This window comes from Microtus ochrogaster, unplaced genomic scaffold (genome assembly GCF_000317375.1).
Source record: "Microtus ochrogaster isolate Prairie Vole_2 unplaced genomic scaffold, MicOch1.0 UNK2, whole genome shotgun sequence".
In the NCBI taxonomy this organism is placed as follows: Eukaryota; Metazoa; Chordata; class Mammalia; order Rodentia; family Cricetidae; genus Microtus; species Microtus ochrogaster.
In genome coordinates, this window is record NW_004949100.1 from 18,047,028 (window position 1) to 18,070,838 (window position 23,811).

The 23,811-nt window shown below is 40.5% G+C and overlaps 1 protein-coding gene across 1 annotated transcript in view; it reads left to right on the forward strand.

Moving 5' to 3' along the window:
- The window catches only part of Larp4b (La ribonucleoprotein domain family member 4B), a 75,976-nt gene that overhangs the window by 35,376 nt on the left and 16,789 nt on the right, over positions 1-23,811 (forward strand). Inside the window, exons 4-11 of the mRNA XM_005365406.3 lie at positions 7,029-7,176; positions 7,625-7,765; positions 12,642-12,720; positions 14,245-14,381; positions 15,903-16,006; positions 18,574-18,684; positions 19,604-19,657; positions 19,819-20,028. Coding sequence (XP_005365463.1) covers positions 7,029-7,176; positions 7,625-7,765; positions 12,642-12,720; positions 14,245-14,381; positions 15,903-16,006; positions 18,574-18,684; positions 19,604-19,657; positions 19,819-20,028 — 984 coding nt within the window. The remainder of the gene's footprint in view (positions 1-7,028; positions 7,177-7,624; positions 7,766-12,641; positions 12,721-14,244; positions 14,382-15,902; positions 16,007-18,573; positions 18,685-19,603; positions 19,658-19,818; positions 20,029-23,811) is intronic.

The following is a 23,811-nucleotide window of genomic DNA, read 5'->3' on the forward strand; positions in this document are numbered from 1 at the left end:
CCTTTCCTTTGGTCTAGATAAGATTAATTTAAGCCCCAAAAGGTTAGTTTCAGAGAGTTTAGTCAATGAATATCTCCCAGTTCATGTTAATCTCAGAGAAGTTACCTTGAACAAACCTGATGGTCCTAATCCCATACCCCACCGGGAGCCAGTGCAGATGAAGGAGAACCCGAGAGATAGCAGTCTGGAAACTGGAAGTATCCAACTGGCAAACAGAGGTGAGATGTTCTTGTGTTCTGAAAATGGTTCCACTTACCAAGATGAAGATAGAATGAGTATTTTAGAGACTGAGAGCCTTGGCAATAGGGAGTTGAAATGTTGGTATCAAGCAGACCTCTGTGTAGGTAGTAGGACAGAAAAGGCTCAGACAGAGACCTGTAATCTAACTCAAGTGGAATGTGAACCAGACACAGAAGGGGTGGTCCAGACGACAGATCTGCTGAAGCTTGGACTTCCACAAAGAATGCCAAGTGACAAGTCTTATGATCACTCCAGACCTCTTGAGGACCCAGAAACATCCCCTGCTTTCATTTTCCCCTGTCCTGACACTGAAGCAAGGGAAACAGTCCTCCATAATAACATAGGAGATGAAGTGCATGTGAAGAGCTCTGTTGTTGCAGCGCACAACCAATCCAGTGGGCCCTGTGCACTAGAAAAGGCTGAAGAGGAACAACAGAGGGCTAATTATAGAGAGATCAGTGAGGAGGACATAGAAAATGCCGAGTCAGATGCTAAAACAATCTTTCAGTGGGAAACAAGTGTTCCTAAATGTAAAGTTGTGCTCAGTGGAAGCACAGTAACTTGTATTGGTTCCGACGTAGCAGCAGATCCTGATTGTGAAACTAATCAAATTGAAAATAGTTACAAAACAGATGGAGTGAATGAATACCCAGACCATACTGCTGTACCACCTTTAAATCCCAGTCCAGTGTCCCATGAAGCAGAGTGGGTTAATAGTGACAAAAGCCCAGAACTGCATTTCATTAAGTCTGAATCAGTTAAAGAAGTTTCTAGAACCTTTGGTAACAATGCATCAGAATTGAGCAAACAAAAACTAACATGCAAAGAAGACAAAGAGAGACTTTGTTTGGATAAGGACAGTATTGATCCTAACAGCATTGACTGCTTAGGCCCACATCGGACAAAAAGAAGAAATGCCAAATCTACCCTTAAAGAATCCACTTTAAATGGAGAGATGCAGTTTTCAAAAAACTCTGAGGTGACTTTTAAGAAAATGGCATTATGCAACGCTTCTGAGGGATATTCCTCTTTTTTTGGTGTTGACTGTATACAAGTGGATGTGCCTGCAGCTATTCCCAGGGATACTCTGCAGGCAGTTCCTGCCATCCCAGCAGACAGTAGAGAGTGTGCAGTGCCAAGTGGTGACTGTGTCACATCACCAACACAGGACATCCTAAATGTGTCTGAAAATTCCTCAGAAATGGATTGGCACAGGATCCCAGAAGAGTTTTATATTCATTGTTTGAATAAATTTTCCTATTACCCAACAGCAGGGCTAGCCAGTCAGGCACTTTCGGAAGAACTGACAGGTGGGTGTGGTAGATATCAAGTGGGCTTTCTCTGGGCTAACACAGCCACAGAAAACATGACAGAAGATGCACAAATATTTAGTGAGAATCTGCAAAATAGGCTCCCGTACTTAGGAAATACTTTATTTTCATTGGAACAGACCCCTTATCCGCTGCCAGTGTCAGAGGATGGTGTTGTTTGGGAATGGCAGAATAGAGGTGGACAGTTAGTAAGTATGCTGTATCAGTGTTTGTTGTGTCGTGCTCTGGCAATCTTTACCTTCTGATTGTGTTTATGAAAATTAGTTAATTTAGGTTGTAGGCAGTCTGGATGCATTTGTAAGACTGTGAATGCATGAAGCATCAATTTAACCTTTTTCAAATGAGAAATATATATTATTAATTGGTATATTTAAACCAGAGTTTAAACTGCGTTAACTGTTGTTGCTAAAGCATGCCCCACTAATTACCCCACATAGCATTGTGCAGACCTTTTTGTACGGATACTGTTTTGCTTAGTGTCCCTTACCCTTTTGAGAGGTCAGATGGACAGTAGAAGGAGTTTCAGCAAGTATTTAAAGTTACTGACAACATGTTATACTTACAAAACACAAATATATTTCAAGTGTGTCTTTTTATACTGTGTCTAAGGCAGAAAATTTGCTACTTGTAACTGCCCTAAAAGCTTAGTGTCAGTCCAAACCACCTGTGTACCAATCTCAGTGGTTTGGAAGAAGCTTTGCTACTGATGTTGGGTAGCTAACTTGAGCATCTTTCTAGATCTGTAGTGAATGCTTATATTATTCAGCAACAGAAAACCAATCTTGCTCATTATACAGGTGCACCGAAGTGTTAGTAATACAATAATGTTAGTAATGTTACACATATACTCATCCCTTTTTATCTGCAGGAGATTGGTTCCAAGAGCTTATGGATACCAAAATTATTAATGATAAAAGTCCCTTTTGTGAGACACTACTGTATTTGCATATAATCTATATGCATTCTCCTGCATACTTGATCATTCTAGAATACTTAAAATATTGGATACCATGCATAGCTGTGCTATACTGTGTTGTTTAGGGAAATAGCAAGAAAAGGATTGTATGTGTTTAGTAGGTATACAGGATGTTCCCCCAAATAGTTTTGATGTGTGACTTGTTGAATCAGATATGAAACTCATAGATACAAAAGCCTGGCCTAAAATAGAAAGATTTTTTTTTTCTTTATTCAGCCAGTAGTTTATTTGTAGTGATTTTTATGGAATCATTAAGAAAAGCTGCTGGTAATAGGAAGGAGATAGATTTCAGTCAAATACTAAGGAGAGAATTGTAAAATGGGACTAACTAGGTCAGGTAATTGGAGGACTTGCTCATTGGTCTGGTCTTGCCTGCCTTTTCTCCATGCTCACATTGCTCTTGTACCCACATTTGGGAATGTTACCAGAAAAGTTAACCTTCATAGTCCTTTGTCTCCTTAAGTAGTTGGAGAGGACAAAACTCTATAAACAATTAAACTTTTAAGATAATATACAAAGAATCTTTTATTTAAATGTGCACAATTAGTAGCAACTACCAATTGCTAACTGCTTTGTACATTTATGCAGAGTACAGACTGAGTGCTGTCTTTTTCCTTGTGGCTTTATGCAAGATGCATGCTTTCTGTATTAAATTGGCTTTTCAATTGTGAGATTATGTCTAAGCAGTATACTGATGTCTGGTATTACTGTGTTTAATGTGTTGGCCTTAACTTTCAAAACTTAATTTAAGAGTCTTGTTATAGGTATTATAGAAGTAACTTTATATTGGGCTGCTGTATCTGCAGAGGTAGCATTGTTGTGGCTCAGAATTCAGTCTTTCCTGAGGTGTTCCCAACTCTTTACTCCATTATCTCACCTATTCTAGTTTTCCCATCTACTTTTTCCTCTCTGACACTCCTCTAGTTTCTGTTCAATATCCTGTTGGCAAGACCATTCTATAGTACATCTGTAAAATAAAAATTTGTGAGTCAGTGCTTTTTTAAGAAAAGCACAGTGTTTTGAATGTACAGCACACCAGAACCTGCTGGTGGGATGCCTCATCCTTCAGAGAGAAGCAGTGTTGACTTTCTAGGTACAATCACTTTAGAATGTGGCAGCTAAGGTCAGCTTGCTTCTGGTTTTAATAACTGTTTCCAACCCACAAATTTTCAGTGTGTGTGTGGGAATTCTGGCTCATTGAGCCAGGCAGATTAAACTAGGATTCTTATAATCCTTTACAAGTTTCATACACCATGTTTTAAGTAAATAATAGCAGGTTGTTCTTTAATAAAAATATTTTTATGTGAATTTTGAGAAGTCAGTTCTTGAATGTTTTGTGTTTGCTTAAATTAGAGCACAATTTCCTAACTACCATCATTACCATTGGCAGATTATTTAACTTTTCTTGGTCTTAGTTTTCTTGTGAAAGGGGGTGCTGGTGATACTTGCCTGTTAGGCTTGTTCTGATTGTAGTAGGAATGCAGGGTGTAAGATCTCTGCTGTTGTTATTACTGAATCCTAGTTAACCACTCAAAATTGTGTAGCACTCAAAATTCATAGCTGGCTTGAATGTAGCTGCTTAAAGAATAATGATTTTTTTTCCTTTTTAAAAGTTTTCTGTTTTTTTTTTCCTCTGTATCATCCTGGCCATCCTGAAACTTGCTCTGTAGACCAGGCTAGCCTTGAACTCAGAGATTTATTTGCCTCTGCCTCCCAGGGACTGGAATTATAGGTGTGCACCACCATCACCTGGCAAATTCTTACTTAGATTGATTTGTTTTATTATTTTATGTGCATGAATATTTAGCCTTCATGTATCTATGTAACGTGTGTACCTGGTGCTAAGGAAGGTCAGAAGAGGTCTTCGGTTTCCCTGGACTTGAGTAAGAGGTCGTGAGCTACCACATAGACGCTGAGAATCAAACTCTGGTCCTCTGCAAGAGCAACACGTGCTCTTAACCACTGTGCCAATTCTCCAGGTCCCCCACTTAAAGATTTGTTTATTTTATGTGTATAGGTGTTTTGCCTGAATGAATGCCTGCACCGTGTAAGTGTAGTATCTAAGAAGGCCAGAAGAGAGTGTCAGATCCTTTGGAACTGAAGACACACACACACACACACACACACACACACACACACACACACACGGTTGTTAGCCGCTCTGTGAGTACTGCGAATCACACACACACACACACACACACACACACACACACACACACGGTTGTTAGCCGCTCTGTGAGTACTGCGAATCAAACCTGGATCTTCTGAAAAAGTAGCATATGCTTAACCACTGAACCATCACTTCAGTATCTAAGATGTAATAATTTCTTAACAGGGGGCTGGAGGGATGGCTCAGAGGTTAAAGAGCACTCACTGGCTGCTCTTCCAGAGGTCCTGAGTTCAATTCCTCGCAACCACATGGTGGCTCACAACCATCTGTAATGAGATCTGGTGCCCTCTTCTGGCATGCGGGCATACATGAAGGCAGAATGTTGTATACATAATAAATCTTAAAAAAAAAATAATTTTTTAACAGTAGGGTCTGAGTCATATGTGAGCTAAAACCATGTCGTTTTGTGGAAAATGTATATTTCTTGTGCTATTACTTTGTTAAGTATTCATTCAGTATATTTCCCAAGTACTTTTCTACTATGTTCTAAATACTGCTGGATATTAGCAACACAGTGGTAAGCAAAGTGTGTCTGGTGTTTGCCACCTAAGAGTTACATAGATCACAGATACAGTCCAGGTGGAGACACATGGAAGACTAACCATGCCATGCTGTAATAACTGAGTGCTGCTTGTGGGCACTTCACAGCCAGGAAGCCATGAAATCTGTCTTTATAAACTACAGAACATATATTGTTCATGCTAGTCTGCTGCAAAAGGTACTAAAAATGGAAATGATTAACATTAGTTGGTATTAGGAATTTAAAAAATGTATAGCATGTGACAAGAGAGTCTGTTAATATAGTGAATGAAACTGGAATGGGAAAGCTTGATTTTGTGATTTGTGGTACTGGGAAGAGAACTGGGCCTAATCTAAAAGATGTTTATACAAGTAGTCAGAAAGGAAATCAAAGGGTATGCTAGACAAACTGGACTGAAGTACAGAAGTGCGGGTGTATTAGAAACAGTAAGCAGCTGTGTCTGGAATTGAACATGACCTAAGGTCCTATAAGAGTACTCTGATACTCTGAGCTGGAAATCTTCGAAGTCTCCAGCATCTACGCATCAGATGCTATTGTTGTCATTGTAACCAGTGAGCTAATGCTTTAACGTGTGCTCTATGGGAACCAAGCTTCGTGCTGAGTGCCTTTGGCCAGTAGCTTCATCACATTATTTTTTATTATGAATATCTGAATTTCTTTTTTAAAAAAATTAAAAGTACCTGCAAATAAACCCATCATGCAGTTTTAACCAGAACCTAGGTCTATAAACCTCAGTGAACTTCCATTCAGTTTAGAATAGCCATTCAGAACCTGTGGAGCTTCACATTGGATTTTACATTTCACTACCAAATACTTTTATGCAATTATCCACCACCAAAAAAATGAAAAATTCTACCAGGTGATGGTGACACATGCCTTTAATCCCAGCACTTCAGAGGCAGAGGTGGGCAAATCTCTTGAGTTCAAAGACAGTCTGGTCCACAGATTGAGTTCCAGGATAGCCAGGACTATACAGAAAACCCTGTGCAGAGAAAAAAAAAAAATAAATGAATAAATAAGAAAGAGGAAAGAAAGGAAGAAAAAGAGAGGGAGAGGAAAGAAAAGAGAGAGAAGGAAGGACGAGAAAGACTCCTGTTCACTTTAGAAAGTGAGACCAGCACCACACTGCCAGGTGATGTTTCTAGAGATTAAATAACTGCACAGCTGTCAGTGGGATGTTAGTACAGGTGAGAGCCCTAGATTAGAAGGGTCAACATCACCTGCAGCCACCTGTAGTCGCTCCGGGAGTTGCTGTGAAGGCACCGAGGTGATAAGGAGGCTTCTCTCAGGAATGGGAGCCAGTAGCTCTGCTGAGAGTGTACGGTGTTTCCTGCCTTAGCTGTTAGGAGGAGCTTTAGTTTTTCTCTCTCTTGTTTATGTGCTTGGAACTTTCTAATTAAGATGTTTCCATCTACATTGTATTGAATTTGTAAATCTATAAATTGGGATTTGTGTTAGGTCGTAGGGGAAGTCAGTTACACAGTTGAGACTGAGCTTGGTGAGATGAAGGAGTCTGTTATTTGCAGTGCGTAGCGGCCTTGTAAGGATGGCTGACTACATTTTTCGTTGTTGGTTTGGTTTGGTTTGGTTTTTTTTTGATCCTCATTTCATCCCAAAGGTGTGTGTGACTAGCTAGGTTAGCCCTTTAAGCCTTTATTCTCTTAACGTTAATTTATGTTTTTTTTTTTTAAATTATAAACTAACAAAACAGCATTTGGTTGAACTTAGGATATACATATCTATGTGTGTGTGTGTCTAAATCTTTTCTAGGTCCCAACAACTAAAGTTTCAGAGCTAAATCCTAATGCAAAAGTATGGGGGACTCATATGTTCCGTTTGGAAGCGAGTAGTGCAGCTGTTGGTGTGGATGCCGCGTGGGAGGAGGCCACTGGCCATCCTGCAGACTGTGACCAGCAGGGTGAGTAGGGAGCCTGCTTTTAAACCTTTGCCTTCCTTAACATTTTAACCTATCTTATCCAATCATATTTGTGCCCTGGTTTGTGGTAATATTTAGAGTAGCAGCCCTCAACCTGTGAGTTGCTGCCCCTTTGGGGGTCAAACAGCCTTTTCAAAGGGGTCACCTAAGATTATCGGAAAACACAGATATTTACATTAGAGATTCAAAACAATAGCAAAATTATAGTTATGAGGTAGCAATGAAGTAATTTTATGGTTGGGGAACACCACAAGATGAGGAACTGTATTAAAGGGTCATGGTATTAGGAAGGTTGAAGACCACTGACTTAGAGCCTTGGGAGCTTTTATAATCCAATTAAAAAAACTTTGAGTAGCCACTAATGTAAGCTTTATTTTAAGAGAAAGCTATTCTTCTAACATGGCCTTTTGGGATAAAATTGTAATTCTAGGATTGGATGCCAATGGCGATGGTGACAAAAGTCACGAGAATGCGGCACTCTCGGACTTACCGGAGGCAGAACAGACAGACATGAGCACTCTGGCTCTGGACCATTCAGAATACGAACCTTTGCCTGAAAGTAATGAGACAGGTAAGCCTACTTTATGGATTTTGTTTCGCTTATTTTAATTTTTATGCTTTAGTTTCTTACTCTGTCTTTAAACAATGTATTTTTCATTGCCTCCTTTTAGTGTTCCTTGAAACTGGTGGATTCAGAAATGAGACTGTGCTGGAGATTATCAGTTAGCTTCTGGGACAAATGGCATCGAGTTATGAGATGCACAGGGTGTTTACAGGGTGAAGTGTGCAGATGGAGAGTTAGTGTTTGGACTGAGGAAGGTCAGACAGGTCGGATGGGCTGAGAGTACAGTGGTCAATGAAGGCAATTGAAATTTCACTGCAGAGTCTGTGTCCCCTTGTCAGTGCAGTGAGTGTCAGGAAGAAAGGAAGAAACTTGGGGAGTTACCTGTTGAGTACATTTTTTCCTTTCTTATTTTTGTTTCTTATTGTTGCAGTGTGTAATTGCCTCAAGTTTTAAATCAAGTCCTGTCTCAGTCTGCCTTGCTCTCTGTCAGCATTTGGAAGTATAGGGAAGCCTTACCTTAGTGAGCAGGAAATGAAGTTAGCAGACAGGAAGATCAGGAAATGGAGTTGGCAGATGGGAAGATGCAGGCTTCTGCTGTGTGGAACATAGTGATCCACAGAAACTACATTTAGTTTAAGACTCTCAGATAATGACAAAACTCAGCATTGTCAAGTGGGAAATGTGTTTTGTAAACACTGGGTCTCTTAAATTATGGTCAAACCTTCTGCTTTAAATCTGTGATCAACTTGCAGGGGAAAGCTGCCCCCACCCCTAATAGAGCTGCTCTCACACACCCTTGGGAAAGCTTGTCCCACCTCACCCTGTCCCAGAGAGCTGGCTCTGCCCCTCACCCTAGAGGAACTGTCCCTGTGGCCTGGACTAACCAATTCAGCTGCCACCCAGGCACACATCCAGGGCATACCCCAATATTGTTCTTTGTAAAAGGGGTGTTTAAAGCTATTTTTGGAAGGAAAAGCAGAAATACTTTAATTCTCTTTGGAAGCCAGGGTGTGTGCTGATGTGAAACACTTATAGGTGATGGCAAGAAAGCGGTTCCTTGTCTGCAGATTTGTGTCTGGTGTGATCTACAGAACTTGAATGCTAGCATATGTCCTGGATTCAATGCCCTACACTGGGGAGTGAAACCAAAGGAAGGGAAGGGTAGGGAGAGGAACTGTGAAGCCGCTCTCCACTGCAGTGGGCCCAGATTTCCCAGGAGCTCAGTCAGACGCTCTCTCCAAGGAAGCAGCTAGCAGAGCTCACTGTGATTAAGCTTGAATTTCCATGACTAATGGTCTCAAGAATCTTTATTCTTTTAAGATGTCATTCTTAGCCTGGCAGTAGTGCCACATGTCTTTAATCCCAGCACTCGGAAGGCAGATGCAGGTGGATCTCTGAGTTCGAGGCCAGCCTGGTCTACAGAGTGAGTTCTAGGATAGTCAGGGCCATTATACAGAGAATCCCTGTCTTGAAAAACAAAAATAACAAACTGTGAGTCTTTCCTTCCTGCTGGGTTTAATTAGGCTCACTTCCTGAACATGAGTTGAGGCTTGTCACTGGGACATTGGTAGCTTATGAGTGGCTGTATTACCAAAGAAATAGTCCCTCTCCCAGTACCTGTTAACAGTTGGGATAGCTGCATGAGTTTCCCTCCCCTACTCATAGCAAATGAAATGATAACAGGCTCAATTTTGTCACCACAGCTGCAGTGAGGTGCATGTCACTGTTTGGCAGCACTCTTCCCCAACCTCTGGCGATTATATTCCTACCCTCCATCTTCAGCTATGTTACCTGAGCCTTGGAAGGTGTGATGTAGATGTCTTATTTAGGGTACAGAGACTCCATAGTTTTTAGGAAAGATGTTACCTTTTTTTTTTTAAAGAGTGTTATTGTTTTGTTTTGGTTTTTGTTGTTTATTTTTGTTTTGGTTTTTTGAGAAAGGGTTTCTCTGTACCTTTAGAGCCTGTCCTGAAATTCACTCTGTAGACCAGGCTGGCCTCGAACTCAGAGATCCACCTGCTTCTGCCTCCCTAGTGCTGGGATTAAAGGCGCGTGTCACCACTGCCCTTAAAGATGCGATTTTTAATTCATATCAAAATGGAACAGAAAATCCAGCATAGTTTCCTTATGTGCTTGCCCACACACTGTGTAGTTACCCCCCACCCCCCACTGTCACTATCACTCCCCAGAGTGTTGTGTTTACAACTGATGAACCTGTATGGAAACATCGTTATCACGCAAAGTCCATGGTTTATAAATTATATTAGGTTTGCTTTTTGGTATTCTACATTTCAAGCATATAACAACATTTGTTGTCAGTGTGTAATATCATGGACGATCTCACAGTCAAAGCAGACTGCTGTGTTTTCTGTATCAATTCCTCTTCCCCAGCCCTGGGCAGTCAGTGTTTTTGTTTTTGTTGTTGTTTTGTTTAGGGAATTTGTTTTGTCTTTGTAACCTTTTTCAGGGTACCAGAGGGAAAGCATTCCGTGAGTTGCCTTTTGAGCTTGACCGCTTCTGCTTAGTAATATGCATTTGTGGTCCCTCTATGCGCTTATATGGCTCACTACTATTTTACCCTGAATTATTCCAGCAAAGCCCAGTTTATCCAGTCATTTCAACAAAAAGGTTACACATAGTTGTCTTTACAGTTTGGTAATTGCATTTATCCAGTTCTTTTTAAAAAACCTTATTCTGACTAGATCTTTTTATTGTTTTGCTTCTTTTTTTTTCCCTTGTAGTACTGGTGATTGAACCTTAGGCCTCTAAAGTCTTGGGAGCACTCCACCAATGAGCTATATCTCACCCTGGTTTTTAAAATGTCTGTTTTGTGTGTCTGTATGAGTATGTCTTGCACGTGTATATGTACATATGACTAGAAACCTACCCCAGTGTTGTTCTTGAGGAAGAAGTCATTCCAGGTTTCTCAGTGGGGTCTGAGTATTAGGCTGGAGTAGTTGGCAGAAAGTTCCAAGGATCTGCCTGTCTTTGTTCCATCCCCATCTCCACCCAGCCAGTGTTGGGAAAATGGGTATCATCACACTCAGTTTAGTTTTGTGGGTGTGGGAGAGTGAACTCGAGTCCTCATCGGCCTGCACAACAGGCACATACCAACAAAACTATCTCTCCAACCTCGTGTCATTTTTAGTTGGTGATTCCTTCACACCACTAAATAATTTTCTTCTCTTGCCCTCTCTACTTCTCACATGGTAGTCATCATGGGCCTTCAGATACATCTCTCTGTAGCCATTGGCTTTCCTATTGCTTCAGAGAGGAAGGTTAAAATGCCCCCGGGCTAAGTGGCAGACCTTTTGTCTTCCTTACTTGGCTACAGTGGTTTGAGTCCTGAATGGTCGTCTACCCTCAATGATTGTGTTAACCTCCAGTTATCCTGCTGTGACTTCACTGTCTGTCTGTTGACTCTGACTCTCAGGGCTTCTGCCTAGAACTTGACTTCCACTTTCCTCCATTGCTTCAGATAGCATCTTCCATGTGGGGCAGCACTGTGCTTCTCTGGCCGCTTGCCCAGGCTGTTTTCCTCTGGGTCACTTCAGTCTCATTATGCCGGCAGTGGCTCCTTTAGCTGTCCATTGTCTGCCTCTCTCAATGGAATGTTGGCCTCTTGAGAACAGAGGACTTGCTTCATTTAGGCTGAATTCTCAATTCCTATAACAAATAAAAATCTCTTCAATTTGGAGAATGGTAAACAAATTTAAATGAGATAACCAGGGCAAACCTCCAGATCAGGGATTGACATGTCATTTTTTCACTTCCAGGTCTCATGGTCTTGTTTATTTTGTTCCTTGGTTATTTTAGCAGTTTAATTCCGTTTTGCTGGTGAAGATGGATTTTGTGGAAGCTCAGTAACACTGTTTTTAACTGTCTGTTTTGAATTCTCCTGCTTTGTCGTTGCTTTGTCATGGTCTTTAAGCTTGACTTTTAGAATACAAGTGTCTTTTGTGTTCACTTGGCTGACATATGTACAAGCACTCTTTACCTATCCAATCCCTTTCATCTCTGTGATATTAAACAATAGTTCATAAGGTATCCTGAGAGCTAAGAGTGAAGTCAGCCCAAACTTGACTTCACTCTGCCAGAGGCCACTGCCTCTCCTGCGATGTCTGTGACCCCATACACATAAATACCTACACAGCCACCAGACATCTTTCTTGAGCTGGTTTGTTTTTTGTTCTTGATGTAGAAAGAGTTTTGTGTCTGAGAATCTGATTTCTTTGGTGTCTTCTCATGAAGATTCTCCCATAGAGTTTAGTCCAGATGGCCAGTGTGTCAACAATCTACAGCCCTTCCTTTTTATTTATTTCTATCTGGGGTGGTTAGGTTTCGCCTGTATTTATCATTTCTTTGTTCTGATTCTTTTCTTTTTTTTTTTTTTGGTTTTTCGAGACCGGGTTTCTCTGTGGCTTTGGAGCCTGTCCTGGCACTAGCTCTGTAGACCAGGCTGGTCTCGAACTCACAGAGATCCGCCTGCCTCTGCCTCCCGAGTGCTGGGATTAAAGGCGTGCGCCACCATCGCCCGGCCTGATTCTTTTCTTTATATTGTGCTGTTATTTAGAGTCAGTCAGTATTTTTGTCTGTTACCTGAAAAATCCTTTTTGAAGTAAAGCAAAACACCAAGGAAGCCTGTGTTGACAAAACTGCTGCTAAACTTTGTTAATGAAATTTAATCTTTGTTTTCTTAACTTTTGTTTTAGGAGAAATGATTTGGTTTTGTTTTTCACGGTTTACTTTTTTCTCAGGTAAAATAGCACTTTTCATATTACTGTGCATGTACACAGGCAAGAACACAGGAGTGCTGTACTGAATTAACTGCTTGGTAAATTTTAAGCTATTTTTTTCTGAGTTGTTTATTTCTTCTATATAGGAGGAAATGAGTCTCAACCAGAAAGCCAGGAAGACCCTCGGGAAGTGCTTAAAAAAACATTGGAATTTTGTTTATCTAGGTAAGGCTGTTAGTAATTTTTTAATGCCTAATATCTCTTGTATTACACACTGGTTATGGCCACAAATGTGAGTTTTCATAGTAGTATGTTTATAACTAACTAATTTCATGCCTGTTTATTCACCAGAAGTTTTGTAGAGAACTGGTGATGACCCTCAGGCCAGGGATGCCGAAGAGTTTGCCTCAGATCCATTTTGGTGACGATTGTCTAGACTTCACTATGGATTGTTGCATAAGCGCAATATGCCATAAATGAGTCCTCCATAAGAGCCTTCAGATAAATGGCCAAAATACTGCTGTAGCGGGCTGGTTTGTTTGTGTATATTGCCCACATTTAGGTATATGTTTGACTTTGTTTACCTTAAATGACATTTTGTTGTTGTTGAAAAATGTAGTAGAACCTTTAAGGTAGTGATGAACCTTTCAGTTAGTAGACGTGTGGATGGGTTTGAGTAAGAAGGAAGTAACTAGCCACAAGTGAAGTCCCCTGTAGCTCTGAGGACACCAAGAGTTCCTGTTTAAGATGAATGAACAATGCCTGGGCCTCCTTTCTTCCTTCTTCTCATCATGACTTAATACAGTACTGAGTTTTAGCAAATGGTATGGTGTGAAAATGAGTCCCAAATTGTGAAGCCCAGCTCCCTGCCATTCATAAACCTTGGTGTAGTCCTCCCGTAGCTGTAAGTGTTGTTGCCTGCGTCAAGAGATGAGCAGTTTCCTCTCAAGTGAGTTACTCTCTCTGACTGTTTGACCTTCACTGAGAGACACTGTAAAAAGGCCTAGCAACCCATTACTGTATTTTAGTTTTGTGGTGTTTTGAGATTTTCTGTGTTACATTACACATAGTCTTTTTCATGAGAATTTGCAGGAAGCATTTTCTTTGGCCCACATGCCAGGAAGTAGCACACTTTTTCCTAATTGCTGGTGGTGTGCTGTACCTTCTGCCCTGACTGACGGTGCTGATCCTGTTTCCTTCTTGTTAGCTATGGCACCTAGATGCCAGAGCCAATCTGCAGTGCCTCTAACATGTGTCCAGACTTTATGGTGCATTTGGGGCACTAACTTCATTTTAACCTTTTTATATTTCTTGTGGCTTTTAGCTGGATTTCCTTATTTGAAAAAAATGTGCAATTTTTAATAAATTGCTCAAATACTGTCCAGAACAAAGGTGAGCTATAGCTGCATTTTTTTGTTTTACTTTGGTTCTTGTGACAGGGTTTCTTTGTGTTGCTCTGGCTGCCCTGGAACTTGCTCTGTAGACAAAGCTGGTGTCCAAATAAGAGAGAGATTCACCTACACCTGCCTCCCAAGTGCTAGGATTAAAAGCATGTGCCACCATGCCTGGCTATAACTGCATTTTACAAGAATTAATCCACTGGCTACTTTTGATTGCATCAAATGAGCAAGTATCAGATGGAGTTTAGACTCAGCTCTCACCCCAAACCTGTCCCACACCACATTGATACCTCTGGTGAAACTTCTTTTTAAGAAATATTAGTTAAAAGAGTTTGCTTTCTTTCAACAGGGAGAATCTCGCTAGCGACATGTATCTTATCTCCCAGATGGATAGTGACCAGTATGTGCCAATTACAACGGTAGCTAACCTTGACCACATCAAGAAACTGAGTACTGATGTGGATTTGATTGTTGAAGTGCTAAGATGTAAGTAGATGCCTATTTAAAGTGAAAAGATTGTTGTCTTCACATATCTGTCTTACTAGAAACCTCTTCACCAGAAGCCATCAGATAGACTTATGGGTACCTTTGTGGCACTTGAGTTTTGATGAAATATTGTTGTGATTTTTTTTTCCTTAACTATTGTGAATGAAGCTGTTTCTTGGAAATTTGACACATAATGTGAATGTTTAAACCCTCCACAGTAAGCCTATAAGTGCTTTAGGGATACAAGTGTTACCTTTTGTATCAAAATTGTGCTTTATTTGTATGATGCCTTCTTTACAGACTTTGCTGTGATGTGTCGTGTTCCTTTTAAGTCAAACTGTTTTTCATTATAAAAATTCATTTTTCTGTACGCAAACTACAAATTCCAGGTGAAGGATTTTTCCTGTTCTTTTCCTTGCAAGTGCTGTGTATGTGGCACAGCTGTATACAGTGGCTTCTTCACAAAGAATATGTTGTACAGTGTGCCACATAGGCCAGCACATCCATATTGCTTGCAAATGTTTGTATGTTTAGACATTACCGTGTCTGAATGAAAGTCTTACTTCTCTCACAAACTATCCTCTGTGTGTGTGTGTGTATGTGTGTGTGTGTGTGTGTGTATGTATGTGTCTATGCTGCCCTTTCCCTATGCATTGATGAGACAGTTGTCTGAAAAGTTTTCTTGTGTGCATTGGACTTAACAGTATTATTAAAAGAGCTTTAGATATCTTCCATTAGAGCTTTGTTGGATGTCTTTTAAAATTTATCATTTGTGTGTGTGTGTGGAGGGGGTGTTTGTATGTACCACTGTGCTACATGGAGGTCAGGACAAAGTTTGGAGTGAGTTTTGGGGATTGATCTCTGGTCAGTGGGCTTGAGCACTTAGTGCCTTTACCTGATTGAGCCATTTTGTCAACCTTTTAATTGGATTTTCTAGTCACAAATAAAATTTTTTGTTTTTCTCTCTTTATCAAAAAGCTAAAGACTGTGTGAAGCATAATGATCAGTAGGAATTTGAAGTATTACATGACATTTCCTAAGGCAGTAGCTTACTTTCCAGTATTGCCGTTTAGAATATAGACGTGAGGAGTGTAGCTGGGTTTGATTCCATCCGATCTAGTTTAAAGAACCATCAGCTTGGCTCTGTCTGTCCATACTACACTAAGTCTGTTTATTGAGTTATTCTTGGGTATTTGACAGAGCTGTCAGATTTTACTGTAGGAAGGAGAAAACCATTAACCCTATGGGTAGCACTTTTAGTATTTCATCTGTTTGATCTATACACCATCACCTCTTTGTGTATATTTGGTAGCTCTTGCAGGATCTTTTAGGTTTACATGTTCCTTCATTTTGAAAATTCAACATTCTAGATGGGTTTAAACGATTTGGTAGCTTGTGTTGGTTTTGAACATTTTAATAATTTGCCATGTGTACAGGTTTCTCTGATGAGCGCTCATATATACTGTTGGAGTATCATGTAATGTGTGTGTTTTCTATCATTTATTTTTTTTCTCTTCACAGCTTTACCTTTAGTCCAAGTGGATGAGAAAGGAGAGAAAGTAAGGCCAAATCAAAACCGGTGCATAGTAATATTGCGTGAAATATCTGAGTCTACCCCCGTGGAAGTAAGTCATCCCTCTACTTGTGGTACTTGACATTGTCCTGAGATGTTGTTGTTGTTGGCATCTGTTGACATGTGTATTTCATGTTTTTGAAAGGGTTTATTTGAGAAAAACTGTTCACAGAAACAACCTTTTCCCAGGGTGTATACACTAATAATTACAGTGTGATTCACTTGTAGGAAGAATAACTGTCATGCCTTTTGGTCTCAGGATTCCTCTATATATTTAAATTTTAAAAAATAATAGGGTTTGCATATTTCGGGAGTTTGAAATTGAAGATTGAATGGGTTAAGAAATAAGAGTACTGGGTGGGGAGAGTATATGATGTTGCTCGCTCTTTATCATTTTTAGTTTGTTTTGTTTGCTTCTGTTGTTTTGCTGTTCTTGTTTGTTTGGGCTTGGGATTTTTGTTTGTTTTGTCTCCCTAGGTATAACTCTTTTTGGTTGGGTGATTGGTTTAGTTTGGTTATTTAGAGGCAAGGTCTCATTTTTAAGGGCTTTAACTCATGATCTGCCTCACCCACCTGAATGCTAGTATTTTAGGTTTGTGCCACCATGATTGGCCCTGATATTTACTATCTTTAGTGCTTGCTTTCGGGCGTGTCTGGTCTGCAGCCCACCACCTGCATGCAGTATGTGGTAACTAGGATGCCATCTAACACAAAACCATAAGCTTAAAATGGGATGAGTTTTTTATGTTTGTGTTTGGTTTTTGAACCTGGTTGATGCTGTTGCTTTGTTGCAATGTCTGAAGGTTGGGCAATCCTATCTCTGACCTTTCTGTCAGGTTCCATTTGTCTTTTTGCCTAATTCCTTTGAGAGAGATTATGAGACACACTTTCAGGACACATATTGGTACTGAAAAACCTTTTTTTCAACTTTAGTGTGTTTGAGAGAATCCTGATTTGGAACTCATTAAAGGGTGTTTGTTTTGTTTTGGTTTTTGATTTTGGTTTTTGGAGTTTTTGTTTTATGGGATTTTGTTTTCTTTTCTCTTTTTCCCCCCTTTTTATTTGTTTTGTTTTGTTTTGGCTTGGTTATGTTTCAGGATTGGTGGAGTGTTTTTGATTCCTGTATTTTAATCACATTGTTCTCTTCTAATCTGCATTGTTTCTGCTGAAAAACATATGCCAGCTTTTTCCTTTGTTCCTCCCCATTACATACCTTTTTCTCTGGCTCTTGGAAGGTTGTAGCTTTGTTTAAGCAGTTTGGTTACAGATAAGTCTCATGCATAGCTTTGAAGGTAATCACTCTCAAGCTTCCCCTTTCTGGGCCTCTGAGATGGACTTTCAGTAACGATTCCACTGTTCTTGTCTATTAACATTGCCATTTGTTTTATTATAAGGTTAATCTGGTTGATCTTTCTCATTATAGCCCAACTTTTCTTTTCTCTATGTGATTATTGCTTTACTAGGTACTGAACAGTTTTGAATTCCAGTAGATATTCTGAGATGCAGTTAAGATCCTCGGTGTGGTGTGCACATGTAGTCCCAGCTACTCACGTCTAAGGCAGGAAGGGTTATTTAAGCCTAGAAGTCCAGGCTATTCTGAGCCAAACAGCAAGATTCCCAGCTCCAAAACACAGGCAAGAAATTATTTGGCGCCACTTTGCTTTCGGCACATTTGTAAAGTGGCGGAGAGTGGCTTTCCTATGGGCGCAGGCCCGCTCTTGTTCACTTGCTCTCTGTTCTCTGAGCTGAGGTTTGCCACTCTGACTGCCCAGTGAGCTGGCTGTAGGGTTATTCTGCCTGGCCATTTTAGTTGTTTAGTTTCTGGTCAGTGGCCTAGAGAGAACCCTCCACAAAGCTCTGGAGACTTGCCCATCCTGCGACCTGGAAACCCTAGGCTGGGCACTGTTGGCCCACTCTATTCATGTTCTCTCAGGGAAGGCTCCCAGCCTGTTAATGCCAGGTGTCTAAAAAGCCTTATAGCACATGTTTTATCTTTCCACTTGTGCTATCTGGGACTGTAAATCTAGTTCAACTTGGCCAGAAACAAAAGTTCAGCTAACATTTTTATTTTTCAAGCTATCTTTTAAAATAAAATTGTGTGTTTATCAGCCTACTGAAAAACACTATTTACTTCCTCCCTCTTCCCTTCCTCCCCTCCCCCTCTTCTGGTAAGGATTCATGTACCCCAAGTGGCCCTGAGCTTGACTGTTCTGCTTCCACCTTGAGTGTTAGAATTACAGACATGTATGACAATGTTCAGTTTATGTGCTCCTGGGGATCAAACCCAGGACTTCTTGTGTGCTAGGCAAGGCATGCTACCAAGCCAGCTACATCCCCGGCCCTTGCTGTTCATATTCCAGTTCCTTGTGAGGAGGGAAAGCTGTCGGTAATCACTTCCTCTGTGGCATGTGGTCCTGCTGTGCTCCCTGCAGTGTTTCTGAAAGAGGGACAGAGCTGCACCATTGCTGCAGTGTAGCATGGGAATACCTTTGCCACCTAATTTGATGAGGACCAGAAGTAGCGAAAGTGAGGACTAATTTCTAACTTTCTTTGTTTCTTATAGGAAGTAGAAGCTAGCGAAAGTGAGGACTAATTTCTAACTTTCTTTGTTTCTTATAGGAAGTAGAAGCACTATTTAAAGGAGATAATTTACCAAAATTTATAAACTGTGAATTTGCCTATAATGATAATTGGTTTATTACCTTTGAAACAGAAGCTGATGCACAGCAGGTAAGTGCATTCCTTTGCCAGCATAGTTTACCATCAGTGAGTACATAGCAGAAGTTAGGATGCTGAGCCTCTAGGAACCCACAGGTGTATTTCTGTGGCACTACTGAAAGCATGTCACATTACTTCTTTAGTGTATGTGAGGAAACAGTCTCAGGAAATCAGATCTGGTCTCAGATCTGAGAAGAGAAAAGTGGAAAAATTTTAACCTACCCCTGACCTGTGAAGGGCATCCATTGTGTAACAAGGTGCTTTTAAAGGTATTGAGAAGTTTTGTGCTCTTAGAGGAGGTGTCTGATTTAGGGAAAACGTACCAGCAAGTATGAATGTTAATTAGTACGATCAGAATTAGAAGAAAAAAAAATACAGAAAAACCTGAAAGACCAAAAGGGAAGAAGCACCGTGTGGTGCATCCTTGCAGCCTACCTGGGGAATCGGAGAGGTGAGCACAAGAGAAACAGGAGCCTCTGCATGAAGTCGGGGCTTGATAAAGATTTAATTTGCAGATGAGCATGGAGCTATATAGTAATAATGGCTCGAATAGTTCAGTCTTTTTCTTTCCTTTCAAGCACTTCCTTTTCTATACTACATAATCCCAGTTTCAAATTGGGATTAACATGAGGGAGGAGGCATTCCTTTTTTGTTTCTAGATCAGGAGTCTTAGTTTGTTGCTTGGGGAGGCTCATATGATATTTATTAATACTTATAAAAATTATATTTAAATATTTAAACATTTTGCAATAATTTGGGGTTCAGGTACCATAATAAGGATATTTTTAGGGATCTGTGTCTGAAAGGGTATCAGGAATCAGTCACCCTTTTGGAACCTGTCGGCTGTAGTCACTCATACATGTGATTATTTGAGCTATAAAGTTAACTTACAAAGTTGACAAAATGGTCTTTTGGATGATCTTACCCCTAGGCTTACAAATACCTTCGAGAAGAAGTCAGAACTTTTCAAGGAAAGCCAATTAGGGTAAGTAAGACCATTGCTTATAGCTCCTCCTCCTCCTTCTCCTCCTCTTCCTCCTCCTCCTCTTCCTCCTCCTTCTCATTCTCCTCCTCCTCCTCTTTTTTTTTTTTAATCTGATCAGCATTCTTAAATGTTATAATTGGAACTTAAATGTCTTCAAACAGGCACGGATAAAAGCAAAGGCAATAGCGATAAACACTTTTTTGCCAAAGAATGGATTTAGACCTCTGGACATGAACCTTTACACGCAGCAGCGTTATGCTACGTCCTTTTACTTACCTCCAGTGTACAGCCCCCAGCAGCAGTTCCCTCTGTACGGCCTGATTGCCCCCCAGACGTGGTCAACAACACATAGTTATCTCGATCCACCCTTGGTAAGTCTTTTTCTTTCGGTTTGTTTTTTTTTTACTTTACGTAGCAGAGATTCACATTTTAGATTTTGTACTAGGCACTTTGAAAGTTTAAAATCCCAATCTAGTAAGAGAACCAGGTGCCTACAGTTTGCGTAGTATCCAGACATGGGGATTATGGTGTAGATTTTACATTTAATTAGGGAATAAGGATAGAGTCTTGTGCAGTGAAAAACATCAATCCTGTGATCCTTGCCTTCCTGCCTCCTGTCATTCTCTCTGTGACACAGTGCTGTAAAGACTCTACCAGTTGGAGGCTAGCTGTTGTCCTGAACAGAAGGACATGACATGAGGAGCTCTGTCATGGAGGATTCCTAACAGTCTAGGAAAGCAGGGCAGGTGCTCTCTGTCTCACACCTACCTCTCAGGGTTAGGTAACATGATTAATTTTTGGCCTTTGTTAAGGTTTGTGTTTGAAATTCATAAGTTTATAATGCATACAGTCATTTTTCTCCAGCTTTGCTCTACGGATTCCAAGAAAGTTGATTTGGATTCATTAATTTAGTGAGGTAGGACACAAAAAATTAACCTTGTGTAGTAAAATTCCTTGAAAATGAGAGGTCCCAGTTAGAAAGGTCTGTAGGTTTGCGTAAGAGATTTGGATGTAATAAAGTTAAAAGAGGATGCATAGAAGATAATGGTCAAAGTGCAGAAATCAAGGGATTAGCTTTGGAAGAGTTCATGTCCAGGATGTGGCTGTGGACCAGATCAGAGAACAAGTGGAGGGTCTCAGGATCAGCTGGAGATGATACTGTTTGTTCACTGGCAGACAAGCAGTGGCAGTATAGAGAAGCGGGAACTTCAGACACTTGTTCAGACTTGAAAATGTGGGTCTTGAAATATGAGGATAAATGTGAAAAAATGAGTATGCCCAGGAGCTGCTACTGCAAAAGCAGATACAATCAGAAAGAGGCTTTAAACCTAGAGCAAAGACTGAAGAGTATTGTGTTGTCACTTAACCTGGTTTCATGTTCATGTAAACTTACAAGAAGGGTCAAAGAAAGGAAGCTCTGAGGACAGCGTTTGTGTGCAAAAGCAGCCAGGTCTCTACAGATCAACTTTTATTTCTGAGTAGAGCAGATAACTGGGAGCACAGGTAGTAAGTTGCCCTTATGAGAGAGAGTCTCTATAGACACATGGACTGATACCTGAACCTTGTAGGAAGTAATCTAGAACGTTTGAGTTAAGAAGTGAGAACATACTCCATTTTTTTAAAGGTAGCTCTTTAGCTGTGTGCAGGACAGGCAGAGTTAGAAAGGAGTTCTCAATGAGACCAGTATCACTCCCCTCCCCCCAGGTTTAGAACCCCTGTAGTAAAAAAATGTTTGGTATATCAATACTAAAATTCAAAATTATGTCTATCTCCAAAATTTTGGAATGGCCAGAGGAAAATACATGGAGACATAAGGAAAAACTGTTTTAAGTCGGACTCCAGTGACTCAGACAGAACACAACAGAAAGAGTAGACAAACAGGGTTTTTTCACATTTAAAAGCTTCTACACAGCAAAGAAGCAATTCCCCATGGTAAAGACAGTCTGTACTGGGATCCAACAAAGGCTTAATTCCCAGATACATGAAGAACTAAAAAATTAAACACCAGAAGAACAAATAAGTAATTGGCAAATTACTTGCACAAGCCAGGCAGGCAGCACAAGTTTGAGCCTCTAAATACATGCCATTTAGAAGAAGATACCTGGCTTTACAAACATCTCTGACCTTCATATGTGTGCTGTGGCACATAAACCCCCAAGTATAGATATGTCTTTCACAATAGTACACATAGTATAAATATGGTCATGTGATAGATATATATATATATACATATATATATATATATATGAAAGATTTCTCAACTTTCTTAGCCATGAAATAAATGCAATTAAAAACTACATTGAGACTCTATCATGAAGGAGATAATGGCATGCTGATCTACTGGTGAAGATGCTGGGAAAAAGGATTCCTCGTACACAGTTGCTAGGAATGTAAATTACTGTAGCCACTGTGGAAATCAGTATGTAGATTCTGCAAAGAAAAAAAGTTGAACTGTCATAGAATCTAGTTATATCACCAGTGGCATACATCCAGTGAAATAAAAGTCTACAGACAAAGATAGCTGCACATTTATCTTTGTTGTGGCGCTGTGTACAGGGCTTGGGAATCAATGAGTGAGTAGGTAAAGGGTATGGATATGGATGTACACACACAATGGAATATTATTCAGAATATAAATAGAAAGAATAAAACACATTATTTGCAAGAAAATTGATTGATCATCACATTAAGCAAAATAATGTTACATTCAGACAAATACCATGTGTTTTCTCTCATACATTTGGGCTATAAAGGTCTATATTTCTTTAAAGATGCGAATATAGAAGAAATTCTATTCTAGAGGGAGAGACCAGCTTGGAAAAGGAGGGGAAGAAGAGGTGAAGGAGGCCAAGGCAGATCTGATTGAGTACCAGTATACATGGATGGGAACGCACAGCTGTGCAGGCTGATAGAAGGGAAGGTGTGCCTGTCACTGTAGAATGAGTTCTGATGAGAAGGAAAGAGGCTTTTCCCGTAGTATGCTTTGTATGAACATGGACCCTTGGCAGTGGTGTTCCCTTTCCCAGGAGCATCAGAAGAGATCTGGAGTGGAACTCTGTCCGTCCGCTAGCCTCCTCCTGCTAGTGCTCTTCCCCAGGTGACGCTGCAGTGGGTCACTCTGTCACCCTCTGTCATACTGTCTAGATGCCTCTCTTGGGGTCCTCAGTCAGCCACTGTTGTTTTACTTAGGCCTTCCTATCCAGGCCCTTTTCTAAGATAGGTATTATGTAAAATTCCAAATTTAAACTAATCTTTTGGTTTTGCCAGTTGTGTTTTTTGAGTCAGGTTCTCTGTATATCCTTGGCTATCTTGGAACTCACTGTGTAGACCAGGCTGGTCTTGAGCTCAGAGATCTACCTGCCTCTGCTGGGATTAAGGGTGTGGGCAACCATCACCTGGCTGGTTTTACCAGATTTAAAGTCTCCAAAACTTTGGTCTGGATTAAGTGGCTTTTCTAGTGTGTTGTATTTTTTCCCCTTAACTTTTAAGTTAGCCAACAAAGTGTAATGGGTTTGTTATACTTTGTTATCATTAATCTCTCTTCTCTACTGTCTCTCCTACCACCTCTTTCTCCTCTCTGGCTGGTCTCCTTCCTTCCCTCAGATCATCTCACCTGCTCTGTGTTGGCATGTTAAGTCTCTTTTCCCTCTTAAAGCCCTTCCGACTCTCATGAGCTGCCTTCTAGTTTCATGTCTGCCCCGTACCTACCTACTGTCCCGATCCCCAAATCTAGGCTTCAGATATTAAAGGAAGCACGGTTTCTGTCTTAAGTTTGGCTTGCTTCACTTATAGGATAGTTGTTTCCTGACTGTTATAGTAGAGCAGCAGTAAACATAGATATGTAATATCCAAGAGTGATACGGCTGTGTCATGCGGTATTCTAAGTTTATTGAGAGCCCTCCATTCTGATTTCCATCTGTATTCCCACTAGCAGTCAGTTAGAGCTCCCTACTTCCTGTCCTCACTGGCATTTGTCATTATTCATATCTTGGTGGTAACCCTCTGGCCAGGGTAAGAATCTGTTTTTGCATTTCCTTGGTAGCTTAGGCTGCTGGGTGTTTTTAAGTAATTACTGGCTATCTGTGTTTCCTCTCAGAACTGAGAGTTCAGTTCATTAGTCCATTTTATTAGCTGGATGATTTGGGGTTTGGTGT